The 17,335-nt window shown below is 33.7% G+C and overlaps 3 protein-coding genes across 6 annotated transcripts; 1 reads left to right on the top strand and 2 right to left on the bottom strand.

Annotated features, from left to right (window-relative positions):
- Positions 1-1,895: 1,895 nt before the first annotated feature.
- Positions 1,896-7,103, bottom strand: LOC107428311 (squamosa promoter-binding-like protein 3). 4 transcript variants are annotated; one of them, XM_048462235.2, is made up of 7 exons: positions 6,703-7,005; positions 5,615-5,827; positions 4,980-5,402; positions 4,042-4,804; positions 3,616-3,749; positions 3,233-3,496; positions 1,896-2,514 (listed from the first exon to the last, which is right to left on the bottom strand). In XM_048462235.2, exons 4-7 carry the CDS (start codon positions 4,728-4,730, stop codon positions 2,162-2,164), a joined length of 1,440 nt encoding a protein of 479 aa, XP_048318192.2. In that variant the 5' UTR covers positions 4,731-4,804; positions 4,980-5,402; positions 5,615-5,827; positions 6,703-7,005; the 3' UTR covers positions 1,896-2,161. The 4 variants fall into 4 exon arrangements, with proteins under 4 accessions (XP_048318192.2, XP_015894317.3, XP_015894319.3 ...); XM_016038831.4 differs by having other exon boundaries at positions 4,980-5,827; positions 6,958-7,103; XM_016038833.4 differs by having other exon boundaries at positions 4,980-5,822; positions 6,958-7,080.
- A 1,753-nt stretch (positions 7,104-8,856) lies between these two features.
- On the bottom strand, positions 8,857-11,673 carry LOC107428304 (4-coumarate--CoA ligase-like 1). The gene is made up of 6 exons (XM_016038822.4): positions 11,207-11,673; positions 10,467-11,048; positions 10,150-10,348; positions 9,581-9,726; positions 9,326-9,393; positions 8,857-9,216 (listed from the first exon to the last, which is right to left on the bottom strand). The coding sequence occupies exons 1-6, from the start codon at positions 11,627-11,629 to the stop codon at positions 8,964-8,966; spliced, it is 1,671 nt and encodes a 556-aa protein (XP_015894308.1). The 5' UTR covers positions 11,630-11,673; the 3' UTR covers positions 8,857-8,963.
- A 2,495-nt stretch (positions 11,674-14,168) lies between these two features.
- LOC107428306 (probable serine/threonine-protein kinase PBL10) lies at positions 14,169-16,119 on the top strand. Its single transcript, XM_016038824.4, has 5 exons — positions 14,169-14,492; positions 14,607-14,751; positions 15,000-15,127; positions 15,228-15,351; positions 15,514-16,119. The coding sequence occupies exons 1-5, from the start codon at positions 14,205-14,207 to the stop codon at positions 15,900-15,902; spliced, it is 1,074 nt and encodes a 357-aa protein (XP_015894310.3). The 5' UTR covers positions 14,169-14,204; the 3' UTR covers positions 15,903-16,119.
- The last annotated feature ends 1,216 nt before the right edge of the window (positions 16,120-17,335 follow it).

Here is a 17,335-nt window from a genome sequence, read left to right as displayed (position 1 = left end):
TTCTTTGAACCTTTTTTTTTTTTTTTTTTTTAATTGATGCCAAATCCAGTTTGGTGGATACGTTTTTTATGTGACACGCGGGAAATAATAATTAAACCTGCAAATTAGTGGCCTCGATCTCTACAAAAAAAAAAACTCTAAATAGTCCCTGAGTACTGAGTGATTGGCTACTCCTGCGTGTAGATTCATGCCACGTGGAATGATTTTCCACATAAGCAAAAAGTAGGCTAAACAACTTTTTCTCTCACAAGCGCAGCTCTCCTCTGCAACATAAACGCATGAACCTGTTCCTCTTCTATCCAAAAATTTAAAGTAAATCAGACATCTTTCCGTAATTAGTTTCTTATGGTGTTGCAATAATTTTTTGGATAAACATTATGTTGTAAAATTATTTAAAAAAAAAGAGAAAAAGAGACCTTTCTCTCTCTGAAAAAGAGATTTCATAGATTCCTTGCAAGGTAGAGGATTCTAAGCATGAGATCGATTCAAACTAAATTGATCGGGAAGGGTTTGCTGAACTGCAGGTGGTTGGAAAATCTTCATATTTATAAAGATTTGGGCATTTGTTTAGCTAATAGATCTGAATATTGTTAATTAGTTCTATTTTGTATTTTTTGTAATAACGAAAGAGTGTCTATTTGATTATACCAGTGGAGAATCCACAATTGTTAGATTGTGGAAGAGAAAGAGGGACAAATAGCCTCTATTTGTAAATTTTGTTGGTCAATTACTTAATCGTTTCACGTTTTGCTGAACAAACACGTTTTGATGAACAAGAGAAAGAGAAAAAGGGAAAAGGAGCCGTGCAGTCGAGGAGGGACAGTTTCCGTGTTGTCATTTTTTTCTGATGTGGAAAAAGATGTCCACATGTGGCATAAAACTATATGCAGTCGTAGCCACTCATTTAGTACTCCGGGAGTACTTGAAGTTTTTCCCTACATTAGGTTGCAATCAGTAGGCCCTTTTTTTTTTTTTTTTTTTTTTTCAAGGTGAATAATTAGGTTGCAGTAGCTTGTTTATGAAGAATTATACATGGAAGAATCAACAACTCCATCGTTTTTTGATACTTTTTAATGAACGACTCTTCTTGGAAGCACACGAGGATTTTGACCTATTAATAATGCTAAACGGGCTAAAATTTGCTTGCTTCGTTGTTTTTAGTGCTCGATTAGCTATCGAAGAGGATCTTTTTGCTATGTTGGCAACTTTTGGCTCAATTATTTGGGTGCATTATCAACTTAATACATTTATTGACTAGACGGCAATATACTTTGTCCATATACGACGGATGACCCTGTCAAATAGTCAGATAGGGACTTTATCTCTTTCTTAAATAAATAATAATGATCAAAATTTAAAAAAAAAAAATTAAAAATGTCTTCCTTATTGATGGTGCACATCCCATTCCAACCTAACCCACTCGCAAACAAACAAGAAACTGACAGATGGCAATAAAAAACCACAAAACTGATAGAAGCCGGTTGTCATGCAAAATGATTGGTCAATTTTAGACCACATCTCAGAATCGAAAACCAAAAACTAAAAATTAAAAAAAAAAAAAATGTTTGTTGCTCGCATGGCATGGCCATTGGCAATTATTGATTGCATTTAATTTTGTTGGTTTTTTTAAGCTAAAAATCTAATAATAGAAAAGTGAATCCATTGGGATAGCCAATAAAATTGTCTGATGATGGTTACCGGTGGAGACACCACTTTTCAAAAGCATTCAGAGTATCTCTCACTCCTTCATTCAAGATTCACAGCCCATGGGTCGTAGTAATATTTGCTGAGCATGCCATAAATCGAATAGCAGAGAATTTAATGCCACAAGTGTAGTCGATGGAATTAACGCAGGACATTTCATCCATAACTTTTACCATGATTAGGGGTATATATAATTCAAAGCTTGTAGATAAGTATTTGTATAATGTATTGATATGCATGCACTGCAAATCAACCAATTCAACTTGGTACAAAAGAGAACAACAGATTCCTTGAGCAAATGATAGAACAAGAAACCGTAAAAATAAGCAACTTACCTTGATCGGTGAACCGTTGTACGGCTACAGATCATAATATCCATAGCTAAAAGTAGTCCAATTAGCTAGAGTCAAAAAGAGCTACTATTATACAGCGCTCTCAAGTTGTTTTGATACCTGAGTCAATTGAACTGGTTGGGGTAGAAACCAGATTCATAGGGACCTCTGAAAAGATTGAGATCTTGAAAGTGGTTGCTGCTGCTGCTGTTACTACGTGGATGAGAGATATGTGATGGGTTATCAAGGGAGAGTTGTTCCGACTGCCAGTACTCTGAACCAAATGGTAAGCCTTGGCTTATTGCATGCATCGTATTTGAGGGCTGAGGCATGGTGGTGTGATTTATGTGGTTTGGGTTACCTTGTGAAACAGATTTTGTCCCGCATGAACCCCACGAACTAGTTGACAGAAGAGAGAGAGCACGATGAAGGTCCTGAGTTGTATCCAGGTTGGATGAGATCACAGATTCTTCTAAACCTGAAAAAGGTGTTACTTATAAATCAAGCTTTTGACAAATATGGTAGAATTACAAGACTTCGAGGACTCCTTATGTGATGATAATTGCATAAAATGAAACATTCTGAGAACTTGAACTTTCTGAGACCCCCATTGAGTTAACTATTATCTAGAGTTTCTAACATATCATCCTTTCCTTTGACTAGCATCGCTGAGAACACTCCTCCGAGGTGCCTGCGTGTATTGTCGTCAAACATGCAATCAATCAAATGTAATTATCTCTACTCCAATTCCCCCTTCATATAGACCACTTGTTCATAGAATTAGAGGTATCTTAAAATATTCCATGTTTGTATTTAAATAGACTTCAGTCCATTGATATATATGCCAGAATGATGCTGAAACAGATCATTAGTCTATTGTATCCGAGAAACGATCTTGCTATAATTTCGGAAGGGTCATTACATCCACAAGCTAAGAAGATCTATGCATGCTTAAGTTGCCCTTAAAACACAGATAATGGCTGATAATGTTCTGAGTATTTTTGGAAACTATAAAAGATCACTACAGCAGTCCACAGCTTTTTTACTATTCAAATGCTTAAAAAGTCCTATGTCTGTTTGAAACATAAAGAATTCTGTTTGCATAACCATATACATTAAGGGGAATCTTGGGAAGGATGTGCAAACAAATGGGGCTAGGTAAAATTATCTGATAATGAAATTAAAGGAAAACAAACCTTGGTTGAGGACCTCAGAAGCAGTCCCTTTGGAGGGTGATAACCCACCGGAATCATGATAGAGTGTAGTAACAGCACTTGGCATGTCATTGTTGAGCAGATGCAACTGCCCAGTAGCACCCCCTGCTTTTGCAGGTTTAGACAAAAACTCTTTTGTTTCCCCTAACTTAGAGCTGTCTGTGCCATCCCATGTTAAATTCACAGCGTTCCTTGTATAAAGGCGTGAGCTTTGATCAAAGACAATGTTCATCTGTTGCTGCCCATCTGCCAAGGCATCCAAAAATCAGCAAAAATACAACACAACGCTTGCACAAAAAGTTTCATTTAAGCGAACACCATTTAGCTGGATGAGAAGAATTGACGTCTGCATTTGAAACCCTTACCATACAAGGAAGAGAGCCTTGTTGGATTCAACCGGACTGCTTCTGGCTGTGGCTTGCGGCGCCTTGCATTATGATCAGAAAGACGCCTGCGACAGCTTCGCTTCTTTTCATCAAATTCAGACAGAGGATGAAACCTTTGACGTCACAAGACAGGTATCAATCAACTAGGTATGAGCACAGACAACCAACATATCAATCTACTTTATACAAGTTAAAAATACAGAACCAGCACTAATTCTGATCGATCAAGTTAATGATAGAATTGGATTTAGAAACCAAATTTACTTGATTAAGGCACCTACATGACCATAACTGTAATCCATGTTAGAGTGACCCTAAATAACTGAGAAAACTAAAAGCCAGGAAGTTACTACTGGATTACGTTAGCTTGCAGGATACAATCATTAGGTCCTTAAGGAGATTTACCTGCTACACTGTTGGCAAAACCGACGTTCCAGTCCGCCAACAATGACTTTTGGAGATTTGGAATGACTCTCACAGATTCTATGCTTACGATGGTAATCTTTTGCCGATGAGAGATCAAGATTGCAGCCTTCAACTTGGCAGCGTGGAACAAGAGCATTCTGACAAGAAGACTTACATCTCTTAGTTGTCATAGGAGACGACGTAGGATCAACAGCAAGGGAAGAGGTCTTAGTGTTATTTCCTGCAGAAGCATCTTCGAAATACATCCGCTTGCCTAACTTCAAACTGAGTAATGGCTCGACAGAACCAGCAGAAATCTCAGGTGTCGGAGAAGATCCAGATGGCTCAACTTCAGCTGATTCCTTGTTGCCGCTAAAATCCTTTGGATGACCTTCAAAAGCCTCAATACTGAATTTTGATGTCTTGCTTTCCCCAAATGATGGAGAACTAATAGAAGCCGATTTTGAGCTCTTGGACGAAGTATGACCCAAATCAGAGCCATAACCACCAGTTCCCCCGCTGCCCCCACCATCCCCAGGTGAGTTAAAAGATCCAGAGCTAATTCCTCGATCTCCCTCCACACAGCAGTCTGTTAATTGTAGCTTCTTTGGATTTTCGGTTGCTTTCACATCAAACTCTAGAAGGTTCTCTAACTCCCATAATAACGAAGGCTTCGTATTCCACTCCATTCGAAGCAGAAGAATCTCAAACTGATCTTCCACACTTTCCTCCAAATACTGCAAAAGCTACTCGTCTCCAGATACTGCAAACATTATTAACATGAACTGTATTCAAATTTCGGTTTCAGCCGCACACATGAGAAATGTAATGGCACAAAAACAAAGTAATAATTTATTAACAAATAACATAAACACCAGGGATTAGATAGAAAATTAAGAAATTGCAGAGATTGGATGGCAGAAGAATATGCATATTACCTTAAAAACTCACGTTATGGAATGGCCAGACATATTTAATCAGAAAAATGGGCATTCAGTTCTCTCAGAAAGACGGAATCTGCTTTAGATCTTGCCCAAACACAGCTCAAACAATGGAGAATAGGAAAACCCAGAAATTTTTAACTCAGATAATATACGAACCAGCATCCCAATTGAGAAATACCACACCCAAACCCCAAAATCTTGCCTTCTCCATCCGTATAGAGCCAATAAATGCTTTGCAGACTAGACACTAGATAAGGCACCAGACGAACTGATCTTTACCAGATTCAAGATAACACCATAAAATTTGCCACATCCTCCATCATAAGCAAAACAGTTGCATAAATCCAAAGGCCTTTTACACCTTGTCTCCTCCATATCCCAGCCATGACTTTCTCAGTCTGGTACCTAGACAAGCCCCTACCATTCATAAAATACAATCAACTTAAGCCCCAGTAAATAAGGCTTGTGTTCCCCATTTCCCAACATCAAACTTCGAGTATTTTTTATTTTTTATTTTTTTCCCTCAGATTGTCATTGAATAGAAAAACTCACAATTACTCTCATTTAATAGAAAAACTCAGTTACTCACCGACCCATCTGAAAGTTACCATCTTTAAAGCCTTGCTTACCTCTCTGTCCACTTTTCCTTTTTTTTTTTTTTTTTTTTTTTTTTTAACCAATTATCAGTAAATTCCCAAATCTTCAGCTCCAATAATTCACAATACTAGCACGGCAAAATCCCAGAAATCCGATCAATCGGAACTGAACAATTCCAGCACCAAGCCGCAAGATTTTTCCTAATTGGTCGCTGACTATCGACGTGGACTACCTTCCCACCTAACCTTCATCATAAAACAATCAACCAAAAACGAATATTTGATTAGTTAATGCTTCAAGCTGGTTGGTAAAAACGAAAAGCAAGTTACCATTTAGAAAAACTCTAAAAACTTTAATCAGCTTTTTGCATTGCAACACAACAAGGAGAAATATATATATATATATATATATACTTCCCTTTTCTTTTTTTTTGTGGAAAGAAAATTAAAATTTAGAAAAAACGAATGAAAACACTTGCCCATCAACAAAAGCTTTTCACAAAACGATGGAAATCAAAGGTAAGACCCAAGTTCTTTGTTTGTTTAGCAAGAAAGTTTTGGTCCCCTTTGTAAGGTACTTGGATTAACTACAAATGAAGTTTAACGAAAAAAATTTCTATGGTGGAAGAAGAATATTATGAGACGCAAACGGCGTCGTCTCTCTCCTTTCCGGCAGCGCTACTTTACCGAGAATTTGCCAAAGAAAAAAAGAAAGCATCTTTTGTTTTCCAAATAAAGTCCGACCCCATATCATGGAAGCATCAAGAAAATGATGTACTAATCTATTCTCAACTTGAAAAATAAATAAATAAATAAAATTATAATCACTTTCCCGAATTAGGAACATTAGCAGCTCGATTTGGTTTTATTTCTTTCAACTTTTTTATTCATTTGCCCCCCACAAAAAAAATAAAAATAAAAATAAAAATTTATAACCAGTCAAAGCTAACACTAACTTCTTTTTCAGAAGAAATTAAAAAAAAAATACAATTCCCAAAAATAAAGAAAGTTTCAAAAAATAACAGAAATCAGAGCTAAATAAATGAAAACCCATTTTTATAAAAAATAAAAATAAATTCCAAAGAAGCAACAAACAACAACAATAGAAACAAAACTCTTACCGATTACATGCATGCACTCCAAAAAAGACTTTTCATTTAGCTAAATAGGGATAATAATTAAAAAAATAAAAAAAGGGTCTTGGAAAGTCTGAGAAAAAGAAAAGAAAAAAAAAAAACTTTTTTTGTTTTAATTTTTGGGGATATATATATATATTCTTGGAGTTTTGGAATTAGCAATCAAAGAGAGAGCGTTGAAGGAAAAGTTAGAAGAAAGGATTAGCAGAGGGAAGTGGAGAGGAGGGGAAAAGGGCTTACTTGATATGTTGAAGCTGAGAAATAAATGGGGTGTGATGGAAATGGCAGAGCTTTTGGGGATATGAAAGCAGCCTTCCCATTCATTTCACTGTTTAAAAGAGACGCGTGGTGGGGACGTTCCACCACTTGCTCTGCTCTCCTCTCGTCTCCCTCACACACACACACACACACACACACACACACATACACACCTGGCTTTTCTTTTTCTTTTGGCCGTTTCCTTTCCCTTCCTCGACTCTCCTTTGACTCTCTCTTTCTTTTGGTCAACATCTCCCCATTACATTTTCCAAATATTATTGTCTCTTTGTTTACTAATTAAAAAAAAAAAAAAAAAAACTCTATTTACCATGAAATTGTATTGGCTCAAATTGTTAGATGAGATTAACCAAATTCTTTACACATCCACATCTATAAAATATGGAATTTAAAATATTTCTTTTTGGGTAAGAAATTTTTATAATAATGATAAAAAAAAAATTAAAGTATTAGCTTGGCTTAAATTTCATTGATTTCAACTGAAGATTTAAATTAAACGTTTACTTATTCATGGTTATAGCATTAACCAAAAGTCAATGCCTGATCATCTATGAGGAAGTAATGGCATTGTTATTAAGTTGACTCCAGAAGAACATTTATCCATTTTTATTTCATATTATTTTTTACATTATTGTCAGCTAATAAATAATTTGGAAATAAATTTGGTCTCTGTAATTTATCTATTACTGTCATTTTTAATATGTATGTAAACCTGAATTGTTGTATAAGAGTAAATATCATTTTAAGAAGAAAAAGCAATTTGGAAGTTGATGTGGAGATTATATTAATGCTTATTTTGTAAGCAAATTAAGTCATGGGATTTATTATTATTTTTATATGATCTGTTGGGTGCTTAATTTAATTTAATTTAATTTAATTTAATTTGTAGCATTATTATTAGTTGAAAGAAAGATAAACGAGGAGATGTGTTGATTTCTGACCGAGATGAACTAGTTGTCCAGTTGACATTATAAAACAAATAAAGAGGTTTAATTGTCTTGAAAATTTTGAATTATATTATGAAAATATTAAAAATCAACATGGGATGTGATCGAAGGAACAAATAGTAATATATATTCATTGGGGGCAGCGGACACTGAGAATTGGGCTTGCTCAGTTTAATCCAGATATTGAAATATAAAAATTGATTTAAATTATTGAGTCTGATCTGACAAGGCAACTTGTTTTTGATTTTAAATATTAGTTTAAAAGTGGAATAATCATAAAGAAATGCTTTTATAACTCGAAACCGCAAGATCGCATGCTGATTATCATCTTCAATGAGAAGCTTCACGTGACCACGTTTCTTTGCTGTCACTTTTTAAATTATATAAGAACACAACTTAGGGTATTAATTAACATTATTTTAAACAATTATTTTTAGGTAAAGTCGAACTCAAAATCCTAAAACATTGTAATTTCGGATTTTTACCAAATGGGTTTATCATTATATACTATGAAATGCAATTCTCCAACATAATTTTACTTGAAATTGAATGATTTTTTAGTCCATTGAGAGATGGGATTGATTTGTTTGTTTGGGTTGGTGTAATGTGGGTGTGGAGTCAATTTTGAATTTACCATACTTAATCAGCAGTCAAATAATTATATGGCTAAGCTCTAGGCATTCACTGTGCCAAAATCGCTCAGCAAGTCACATCGTTGAGTGCCAGTAAATATTGAATTTTGGGGGTGGGCGTAAAATATCATGTGCAGGACTTGAAACCAGAACGACGTCACCAACTTGACTCTCTTTATTTATTTTATTTTGTTTCTTATTTGATTGTTGGGTACGATGGGGTCCATTTCCCATGTGAAAGCATAGTACATTCTTACGATATTGGCAAATCAAACGCGAAAGCATTTTGTACTCAAACAGAGTTATTATCTAGAAGAAACACAGACTAAACAAAGTACAAGTTCAACCAAAGTATATCAAAGAGACAGGAAATTGCTAAAAATACTTGTTATCATTTGAACAATTTTTGATTGGTTTTTGAGCTTGCCTCTATCTTTTGAATCATCTGGTCCTTGACAATCCTCCTCATAATCTTCCCAGATGGTGACTTTGGTATGGTTTCCACAAAGTTGACCACCCTAACTTTCTTGTAGTGGGCGACATTAGAGGCGACATAGTTGACAATGTCTTCCTCGCTCTCTTTTACGCCATTGGCCATCACAACACACGCAGCTGGAATCTCCCCTGCTTCCGCATCAGGTAGTCTGAAAAGCCCAAAAGCCACCACAAAATATGAGGAAGATTCTCTCTGAAAATCTCTATACTCTGTACTACAAGAAAGAGGAGAGATATTAATGGTGAAAGAGTACTTACGGGAAAACTGCAGCGTCCTCAATTGAAGGATGAGTAAGAAGGATAGCTTCCAGTTCAGCAGGAGCAACCTTAAAAAACACACCCAGCAATTTTTATTTTTTTTTTATTTTTTTATTTTTTGACAAAGTTTGGGAAGTGTTTGATATTCATGTTTCACCAATAATTTTTTTTTTTGTTTTTTTTTTTTTTTCAATCTAAATTTCTTGAAATATAGTATAGATTTAATGAATCTGTAAGAAATAATCAGAATCTTACTTGGAAACCTTTGTACTTGATTATTTCCTTGATGCGGTCTACAATAAAGATATCTCCATCATTGTCTATATAGCCAATATCACCAGTATGTAGCCACCCTTCCTTGTCAATAGTTCTTGCAGTTTCCTCGTCGTTATTATAGTAGCCTGAAAATGCACTCTCCATGCAAACTTTATCGTAAACCCTCCTCATATACATACATACATACACATATATACGTACATATAGTACACATAAATGTTAATGTGGTTACTTGCCTCCATCTTGTGGTGCTAAACAACAATCATTTATTACTGTCCCACCATCATAATTGCATGTAACAAACTATTTTTTCGGTGCAAAGACATTTAGGGGAGCCATATATCTATAAATTATTGTGAATGTTAAAATTATGATGGACATTATCCGATTATATCTAGATATAATTGATTGAAAATTTTATGAGTTACATCAAAATATAACTAGATAACGCTTACTATAATTTTAACGTTTACGTTGATTGTATACTATATTTATAGTATATATACTAATATTTGTATGCAATGAGATTATATATTAATCTGCTTTACCTTTCATCACACATTGGCTCCTGACACAGATTTCCCCAGGGGTGTTCTTGGGGAGAGATCTACCAGTTTCAGGATCAATGAATTTCACTTCCAGATTAGGAAGGATGAATCCGACCGAGTTTCTCTTTGATCTGCCAAACCCTTTTTCAGGGTCTCCATGGGTGAGAGTTATACAGCTATGCTCCGTCAGTCCATAAGCCTACAACGATATCAACAAACAAAATTAAGCAAAAGTCAGAGAAAGCACTCACAGAGAACAAATATCAAACAGTTTACACAGTAATAAAGAAAACAAGACATCCCGTCTCCTCGATAACCTCTTCGACCAGGACGCCCGGAAACTTGGTCTGAAAGGCATTGAGTAGCTCCGGCGCCAGAGGAGCCGCCGCACTCATGACGGCTTGGAGTTTGAGCCGGCTCAGATCAAATTCATCAACAACCGGTTTCTTAACCAAGTCCGAGATAATCGGAGGCACAATGGGTGCGAAAGTGACTTCCTCTGTAATCAACGCGTCCAAAAACGTTCTCAGCTCGTACCTCCCCATGACCACCACTTTCCCTTTGTTTCTAAGCGTCGCACAGCAAATCCCGGTGATTCCGTATATGTGGAAGAAGGGCATTAGACCGAGCACGGTGACTTTGCCGACCATCTCTGGTTTTATTCCAAAGAGTGTGGAGCAGAGATTGGCTACGAGGTTTCTGTGGGTCAGCATTACACCTTTGGATATCCCTGTAGTGCCTGATGAGAATGGAAGTGCACAGAGATCGGTTTGATGGACTTGTTCTTTGCTCAAACTCGTCCCGGCTCGGTCCGCTGCTTCCAGTAGATTGTTCCAGTTGATAGAACCTTCTATGATTTCTTCACCCACCACAATTACCGGTACCTCTAACCCTTTTACCTGCTCTTTCCAATGCAATAAGACTTGGCATTTCATTTAAAATAAAAAAGTATATAGTCCAATTCATTAAGGAAAAATATTGTTTAGTTTCTTGGGTTACAAGCAAACTTCTTCTTCTTTTTTTTTTTTTTTTTTTTTTTTCTTCTCTCTCTCTTTACCTTTTCATGGTTTGCTGCATTTGTGACAATTAGCTTTGCTTTAGCAGCCTCAACTTGTTTCTTAATTTCCGAGGCATGAGCTGCTGGGTTTGCACCAGAAAACACTCCACCAGCAGACATTATTCCGAGAGCGATTATGGCGTACTCGGCGACGTTAGGGAGTACAACAATGACGACGTGTCCTTTCCTGAGGCCGAGTGACCTTAGAGCCATTGAAAACCTCCTTGTGTTTCTTACAACCTCCCCGTAGGTTATCTCTTTATGAGTTTTAGCGTCCACAAATGCAACTTTATCAGCATACAATTCGGCATTTTGGAGTACAAATTCAGGCAATGTGGTGTTTTCAGGGACTGGGACATTCCCATACCGGCTACGGAATATGTGTTCTTCTTGGTGTGGGGAATTCTTCAGAAAGGTTTCCATGGTGGATATTTAGGGGATGGATGGCTAAAGGGATGGAAGATTGAGGTTTACTTTTAAAGAGGACATTTCATAATGTTTGTGAAAATTGGATTAAAATTCATGCAATTTGAATGGGGTAAGTGAGTTATTGAGAAACAAGTTTGGGTGAAGATTGCCATGGGGCTTTGGTTGGTGGGAGTTAGTTGAAACATGTTTAGTGTTATAGGGTAATAATAGTATTCTTCTTAGAATGCAAAAGAAAAAAGTTCAACTTTTTAGGCTTTATTTGGATGCACCCCAGTTCATATCAAATTCCAAAAAGAATAAATGAAATTAGGTTTCTAACTTTTCCCCTTTTCTTTTTTCTTTTCTTTTCCTAAACTTTCTTTTCAATGGCTAACCATGTAGCATGTTATGCTATTGTTATTGCAAGAAACATTAGGACCATATGAAAACGATATATATCTTTTTGATAATTGCGGAATTTGAATTCGATTCGTTGTTCAAGGACATGGGTTGTCCAATGGATATATAGACTATGGTTTCTCTAATATATTATGAATTTTGCTCATAAAAAACTCAAAAAATATGGTATATATTAACTAAGATCGAAATGCATAGGCGGGGATATAAATTAATTTGGAAAACTGAGCCAAGCATGCTAGCGACTCTGTTCTGCCTATTATGTATGTTCATTCGAATGTTCCACAAGAGAGACTATGGATATCCAGTAAACATTGAAAGAGACAGCATCTAAAAGTTATGTTCCACAGAAAGAACAAAGAAGCACATTACTTTGGAATAGATTCACACATTAAAAAAAAAAAAAAAAAAAAAAAAAGGGGAAAAAACAAAAACTTGAAATTAAATAATCCTCAACTACTTAAGACAATTGTGACTTTTTTTTAAAAAAAAATATATATATATATATATATATATATATACTACTTAAGACAATTGTGACTTTTTTTAAATATATAAATATATATATATTGAGGATAAGGGAATTTGGACTTCGATTGTAGCTTTTACCAACTTTGGCTTGGCTGTCCCCTTAGGCACAAAACAATTGAGGCTACAAGAACCAAATTGAAAAGTATTGTAAAGAACTTCAATATTTACCAGGTATGTTGGTTAATATATCCGGAGCCATAACAAAATAAACCATAAGGGCCATTATAACATTTTTATTATTTGTAGTATCTGTATCAGGTTAATTAATTATCAAGTCAGGAAGCGGAAGGGTTCTGAACAAAAATCCTATTTTGACTTATTAATGATGATATATTTTTATTAAGATGATATAAATTTCGTAATTAGATAAAATTGGTTATAAAATCTTTATAAAGAATCAAAATAATTAATGGTAGTATTGCCATATATTTAGTGTCAAATAATCTATAGTGAAGATTGTGTCATATCTTAAAAGTTAATCAACAAAGAAAATCAAATGTGAAAAGGAAAGAAAACCAATTTGTCCCTTTGAAAATTATCACTACGCGGTATAAGTCTATGTTAGCATATTCAAGTCTACTCTTCATTTTCCTATAAAAATAAATAAACATAAAAAAATAAAAAAAGAAAGAAAGAAAGTCTACCCTTCGTAAATACCACCAAAAGTCAAATAAAATTATCCATTTTATGTCAAAAAAATTATTTATTAATTAAGTACGGCAACATATAAACCCATCACAGCAACATAATGTTAAGTAGAAAAATATCTTATTTGTAAGATTTATTGATTTCATAGGCTTCTCTCTCTCTCTCTCTCTCTCTCTCTCTCTTTTCTTTCGTTATTTTATCGATTTCGTATAAATATGAAAACTATTATTTGTATTTAGAAATTTTTTTTCCCTTTGCAAATAAATATGGATAAGATGAAGTTAAAACGTGTAGTTGGCTGGGTAATGGATAGAATGATTTATATAATTGTTTAAAAATGATATTTAAGGACATAAAGATAAAGATTGCCTTAATTTAACGATTGAGATCTTTCAGATGAAGGTTGAGCCGTACTGACTGTGGTGAGAGGGTCTTTTTTTGGAAAAGCTCAGTGCATTATAATTAATAATATGATTATTATATATTTTTATTCTTGATAACAATAATTGTGTTGTCTTTCTAAGCTATTAAAAACAAAAAAGGAAATGACTTTCTATGCCCTGCTAGCTCATTGGCGAAATATTATTTTTATATCCGACTTTCTAATCCCACATCATGCATAAGTTTATCGAATATGCAGCTAATAAATTAAAAATATAATTTAAAATTCATTTTTTTGTTTTTTTGACAACTTCAACGGCTAGAAACATTGGAACCATTAAAAAACTATGCGTGACCAGTTGGTGAAATCCGAAAGAAACTGTAACAATTCGAGCGCTGTGACTTAGTATATATTATTTTTTATTTAACTTTAAATATCTTATCACATAAAGTATGGAGTTGATAATTTTTTATTTAATTTTAAATATCTTATCACATAAAGTATGGAGTTGAATATATAGCCGTAAAATTAATGGTAATTTTGATTAAGTTTCCAATGTGCTTTTAGACGGAGGCGAAGAATTAATGCTGTTATATATCTTCTTGTTTGTGTATGTTTGAAAAACGTTTTTTTTTTTTTATTTTTTTTTTTATTTTTAGCGACATGATGGGTTCCTCATCAGATGGCCCTATAGTATTTTCATCAGACGGCATGAAATCATTCACAGACAATTTCAACGAGAAGAATCTGATGGGATTTACTCAATTTGGGAAATTATATAGAGGAAAGATTAAACCAGGGATTATATGCACACAAAGTCTAGATATAACTGTGAAGATCTGGGATGAGAAAGCAGATTGCATAACCTCTGTTGATTATGACCAGTATTGGATGGTTAAAGTAAGTCTTATAATTCCTTCTTATTTTTCCTTTTTCATTAATTTGACGAGAAAATATGTATAGGTTTGGCAGGTTGTCGTGAACTTTTTTAGTTTGGTCCTATAAATTTTGCAGGAAGAAGTTCAGTTTTTAACGAATCCTTCAGTGAATAGGCATCCAAACTTGGTGAAATTGATTGGTTATTGTTGTGAAAAAGAAGTGAGAGGTGTGGTTTATGAACTCAACCCAAAGGACACTTTGCACAATTTGACCCTAGCAGGTACATATTTACATAGTAAAATCCACCCAACTTTTTGATATTTTCAATTTCATATTATTGAAATCTTTAAGAAAAGCTTTTTGCTAATTTTGTTGACACCTTGATCAAATATAAGACATAATGCCTTTAAAAAAGCTTACCAAGAAAAATATAATTAAGAAAAAAAAACAATGATATAGATGGATTATGATTAAAATTTCTTTGTTTTTGAGTAGCATGTTGAATAATTATCGTATATAATATTACAGATGATCTAAGCTGGATTCAGAGAGTTAATATAATTCTTCAATTGGCTGGTCTTCTTGAATTTCTTCATAACCAGGACAAACCATATCTGGTCCTCGATATTAATGCATCTCATATAATCTTGGATTGGGTGGGTCATCTTAATTTTTTATTCTCTTTTTATTTATTTATTTTTAATTTTGTAATTTCTATTTTTATCTTCAAAACCTTATGTTTATATATTTGTTCAGGATTGCAGGCCAAAACTATGTGATTTTGGATTCATTAGTGGAAGAATAATTGGTGAAATGAATACTCCAAAGAAGCAGATACCAATTTCTATTGGCTATATGGATCCTTCTTTTGCCGCAAAAGGTAAAACCTTTTCTCTCTCTTTCTCTCTCTCTCTCTCTCTTTTTTTTTTTTTTTTTTTTTTTCAAAAATGAAAAATAAGACTAAAAGGCAAAAACTTTAATGGGTTCTTTTGCAAAATGGTCATAAAAAGATAAAAAGTGATGGAATACTATAAATTTACAGATGGGTACCGGCAAACCAGCAGCCGTGTCGTGTTTGGATTGGGTGTAATTCTCCTGGGACTAATATCCAAAAGACCTTTTGAAGGGGTGGAGAAATTGGAAACGCCCAAACTGATACTAGAGAATCTGGTTCAGTATTGGGCCAAAATGGAATACAGGCCCAATTGTTCACTGGTGCACAGAAGCCTACAGGAAGATTGGGGCTACCATGTCCAAGATGGTGCTGCAATTACAGAGCTTGGAATGCGTTGCATTGAATTTTTGGCACCCAACCGTCCCTCAATGAACCAGCTTGTTCAGAGTCTTCAAAATTTGATGGTTTTGCAACGTCTTGGGGATAAAAGACCTAATAAAAGGGAAAAGAAATTTCATGAAACTCTTTTAGTCTGACTGAGGCATGCTCTTTTTTTTTTTTTTTTTAATTTTATTTTGATTTTTTTTCAGCATGCAAAGTAATAGGATTTATATTTGTAGTTGTGGGTTTTGTAGACGTTTATGTGTATGTTACTTTATATAAGATAGAAAGGCGTACAATAACTTTAGGTACCAATTTGTGTAATGCTGAAAAGCAAAAGGCATAGTCTCTTTTAATTCAAATTTCCCTTTACAGCGAAATTAAACACTAGTTTATATATATTTATATATGGGGTATAAATTAAAAGTAAATTGAAGTAAGTACAGTAGTGCGTTTTTCATGATTAGAATTCACTAATCACAGAATAATTTTTAAAAAAATTGAAATTATTGCTTAAATTCGGGAAAGCATGGCATGTACATATTAATAAATTTTATGTAATTTTGTCACTTTGCTTGTGAAAAGTATAGAATGTGAAAGATGGGAAAAAGAAGCCAAAAAAAGCTTTAATACGATTTGTCGGGATACTCATTTACCTCTTTAAAACATAGCTTAAAACCTAGTTCTCCATAAAAATGATTCAATCTTAGTGCTGTGACAACAAACATGCCACCAAATCCTGAAAATTTACTTTAACTTTCAACATAAACTTTTCATTTTGAAGGTGGCATGTTATTTTGCTCATGATTGGTGTTTACCTAATTTCCATAATAGGGTTAAAAAAAGGCGATCGATTTGAGGCTTTTCTAGCGGTTTCACCACTCGTATAACAGTAATACACCAAAACCAACATATTTATCAACTTTTTAGGTGCTAGCTTGTTCAACAATGTTTTATTAACTTGTATATAGATTATTGTTTTATTAACTTGTATATGGATTGACTTATATATATATATATATATATATATATATATTTAAGATCTTATAATTTTTTTAAAAATATATTAGTTAGTATTTAATATTCAAGATTAATTACATTTTAATATCCAAAACTGTTAGCATATTTCAACTTAGATATTTACTTATTCGACTCAATAATTTAAATTATCAAATTTTTGAATTTATTGCAATTTCATCTTTTTTTACTTTTAACTAATCAACTAATATAAAATGTATTCAATTTTGATTTAGAAGGTATCAAAACGCAAAAATATAATTATAATTTTAAAAGCATATATTTTTAATATTTTCTAATTTGAAATTTTTAATACTAATATAAGTTAGATGATTTGCTTCAATTTTCTTTTAAAAGATAAATGTATCAAAACGAAAAATTTTCAATTATTTTTAAAATTTTATATTTTAATATCGTTTAATTTGATAATTATTATAATTTAAAATTAATCATAAGGTGATATTTAAATTCTATAGTTAAAAGTTAAACAAAATCTAAATTACAACAAATTAAAAAAAAAAATTAAATGCTTGAATGGCAAACATCTTAAAGTTGAACATATAAAAATACA

The sequence above is a fragment of the Ziziphus jujuba genome, chromosome 12 (assembly GCF_031755915.1).
Source record: "Ziziphus jujuba cultivar Dongzao chromosome 12, ASM3175591v1".
In the NCBI taxonomy this organism is placed as follows: domain Eukaryota; kingdom Viridiplantae; phylum Streptophyta; class Magnoliopsida; order Rosales; family Rhamnaceae; genus Ziziphus; species Ziziphus jujuba.
The sequence above is the reverse complement of the archived record's forward strand: the minus strand, read 5'-3'. Positions and strand labels throughout refer to the sequence as shown.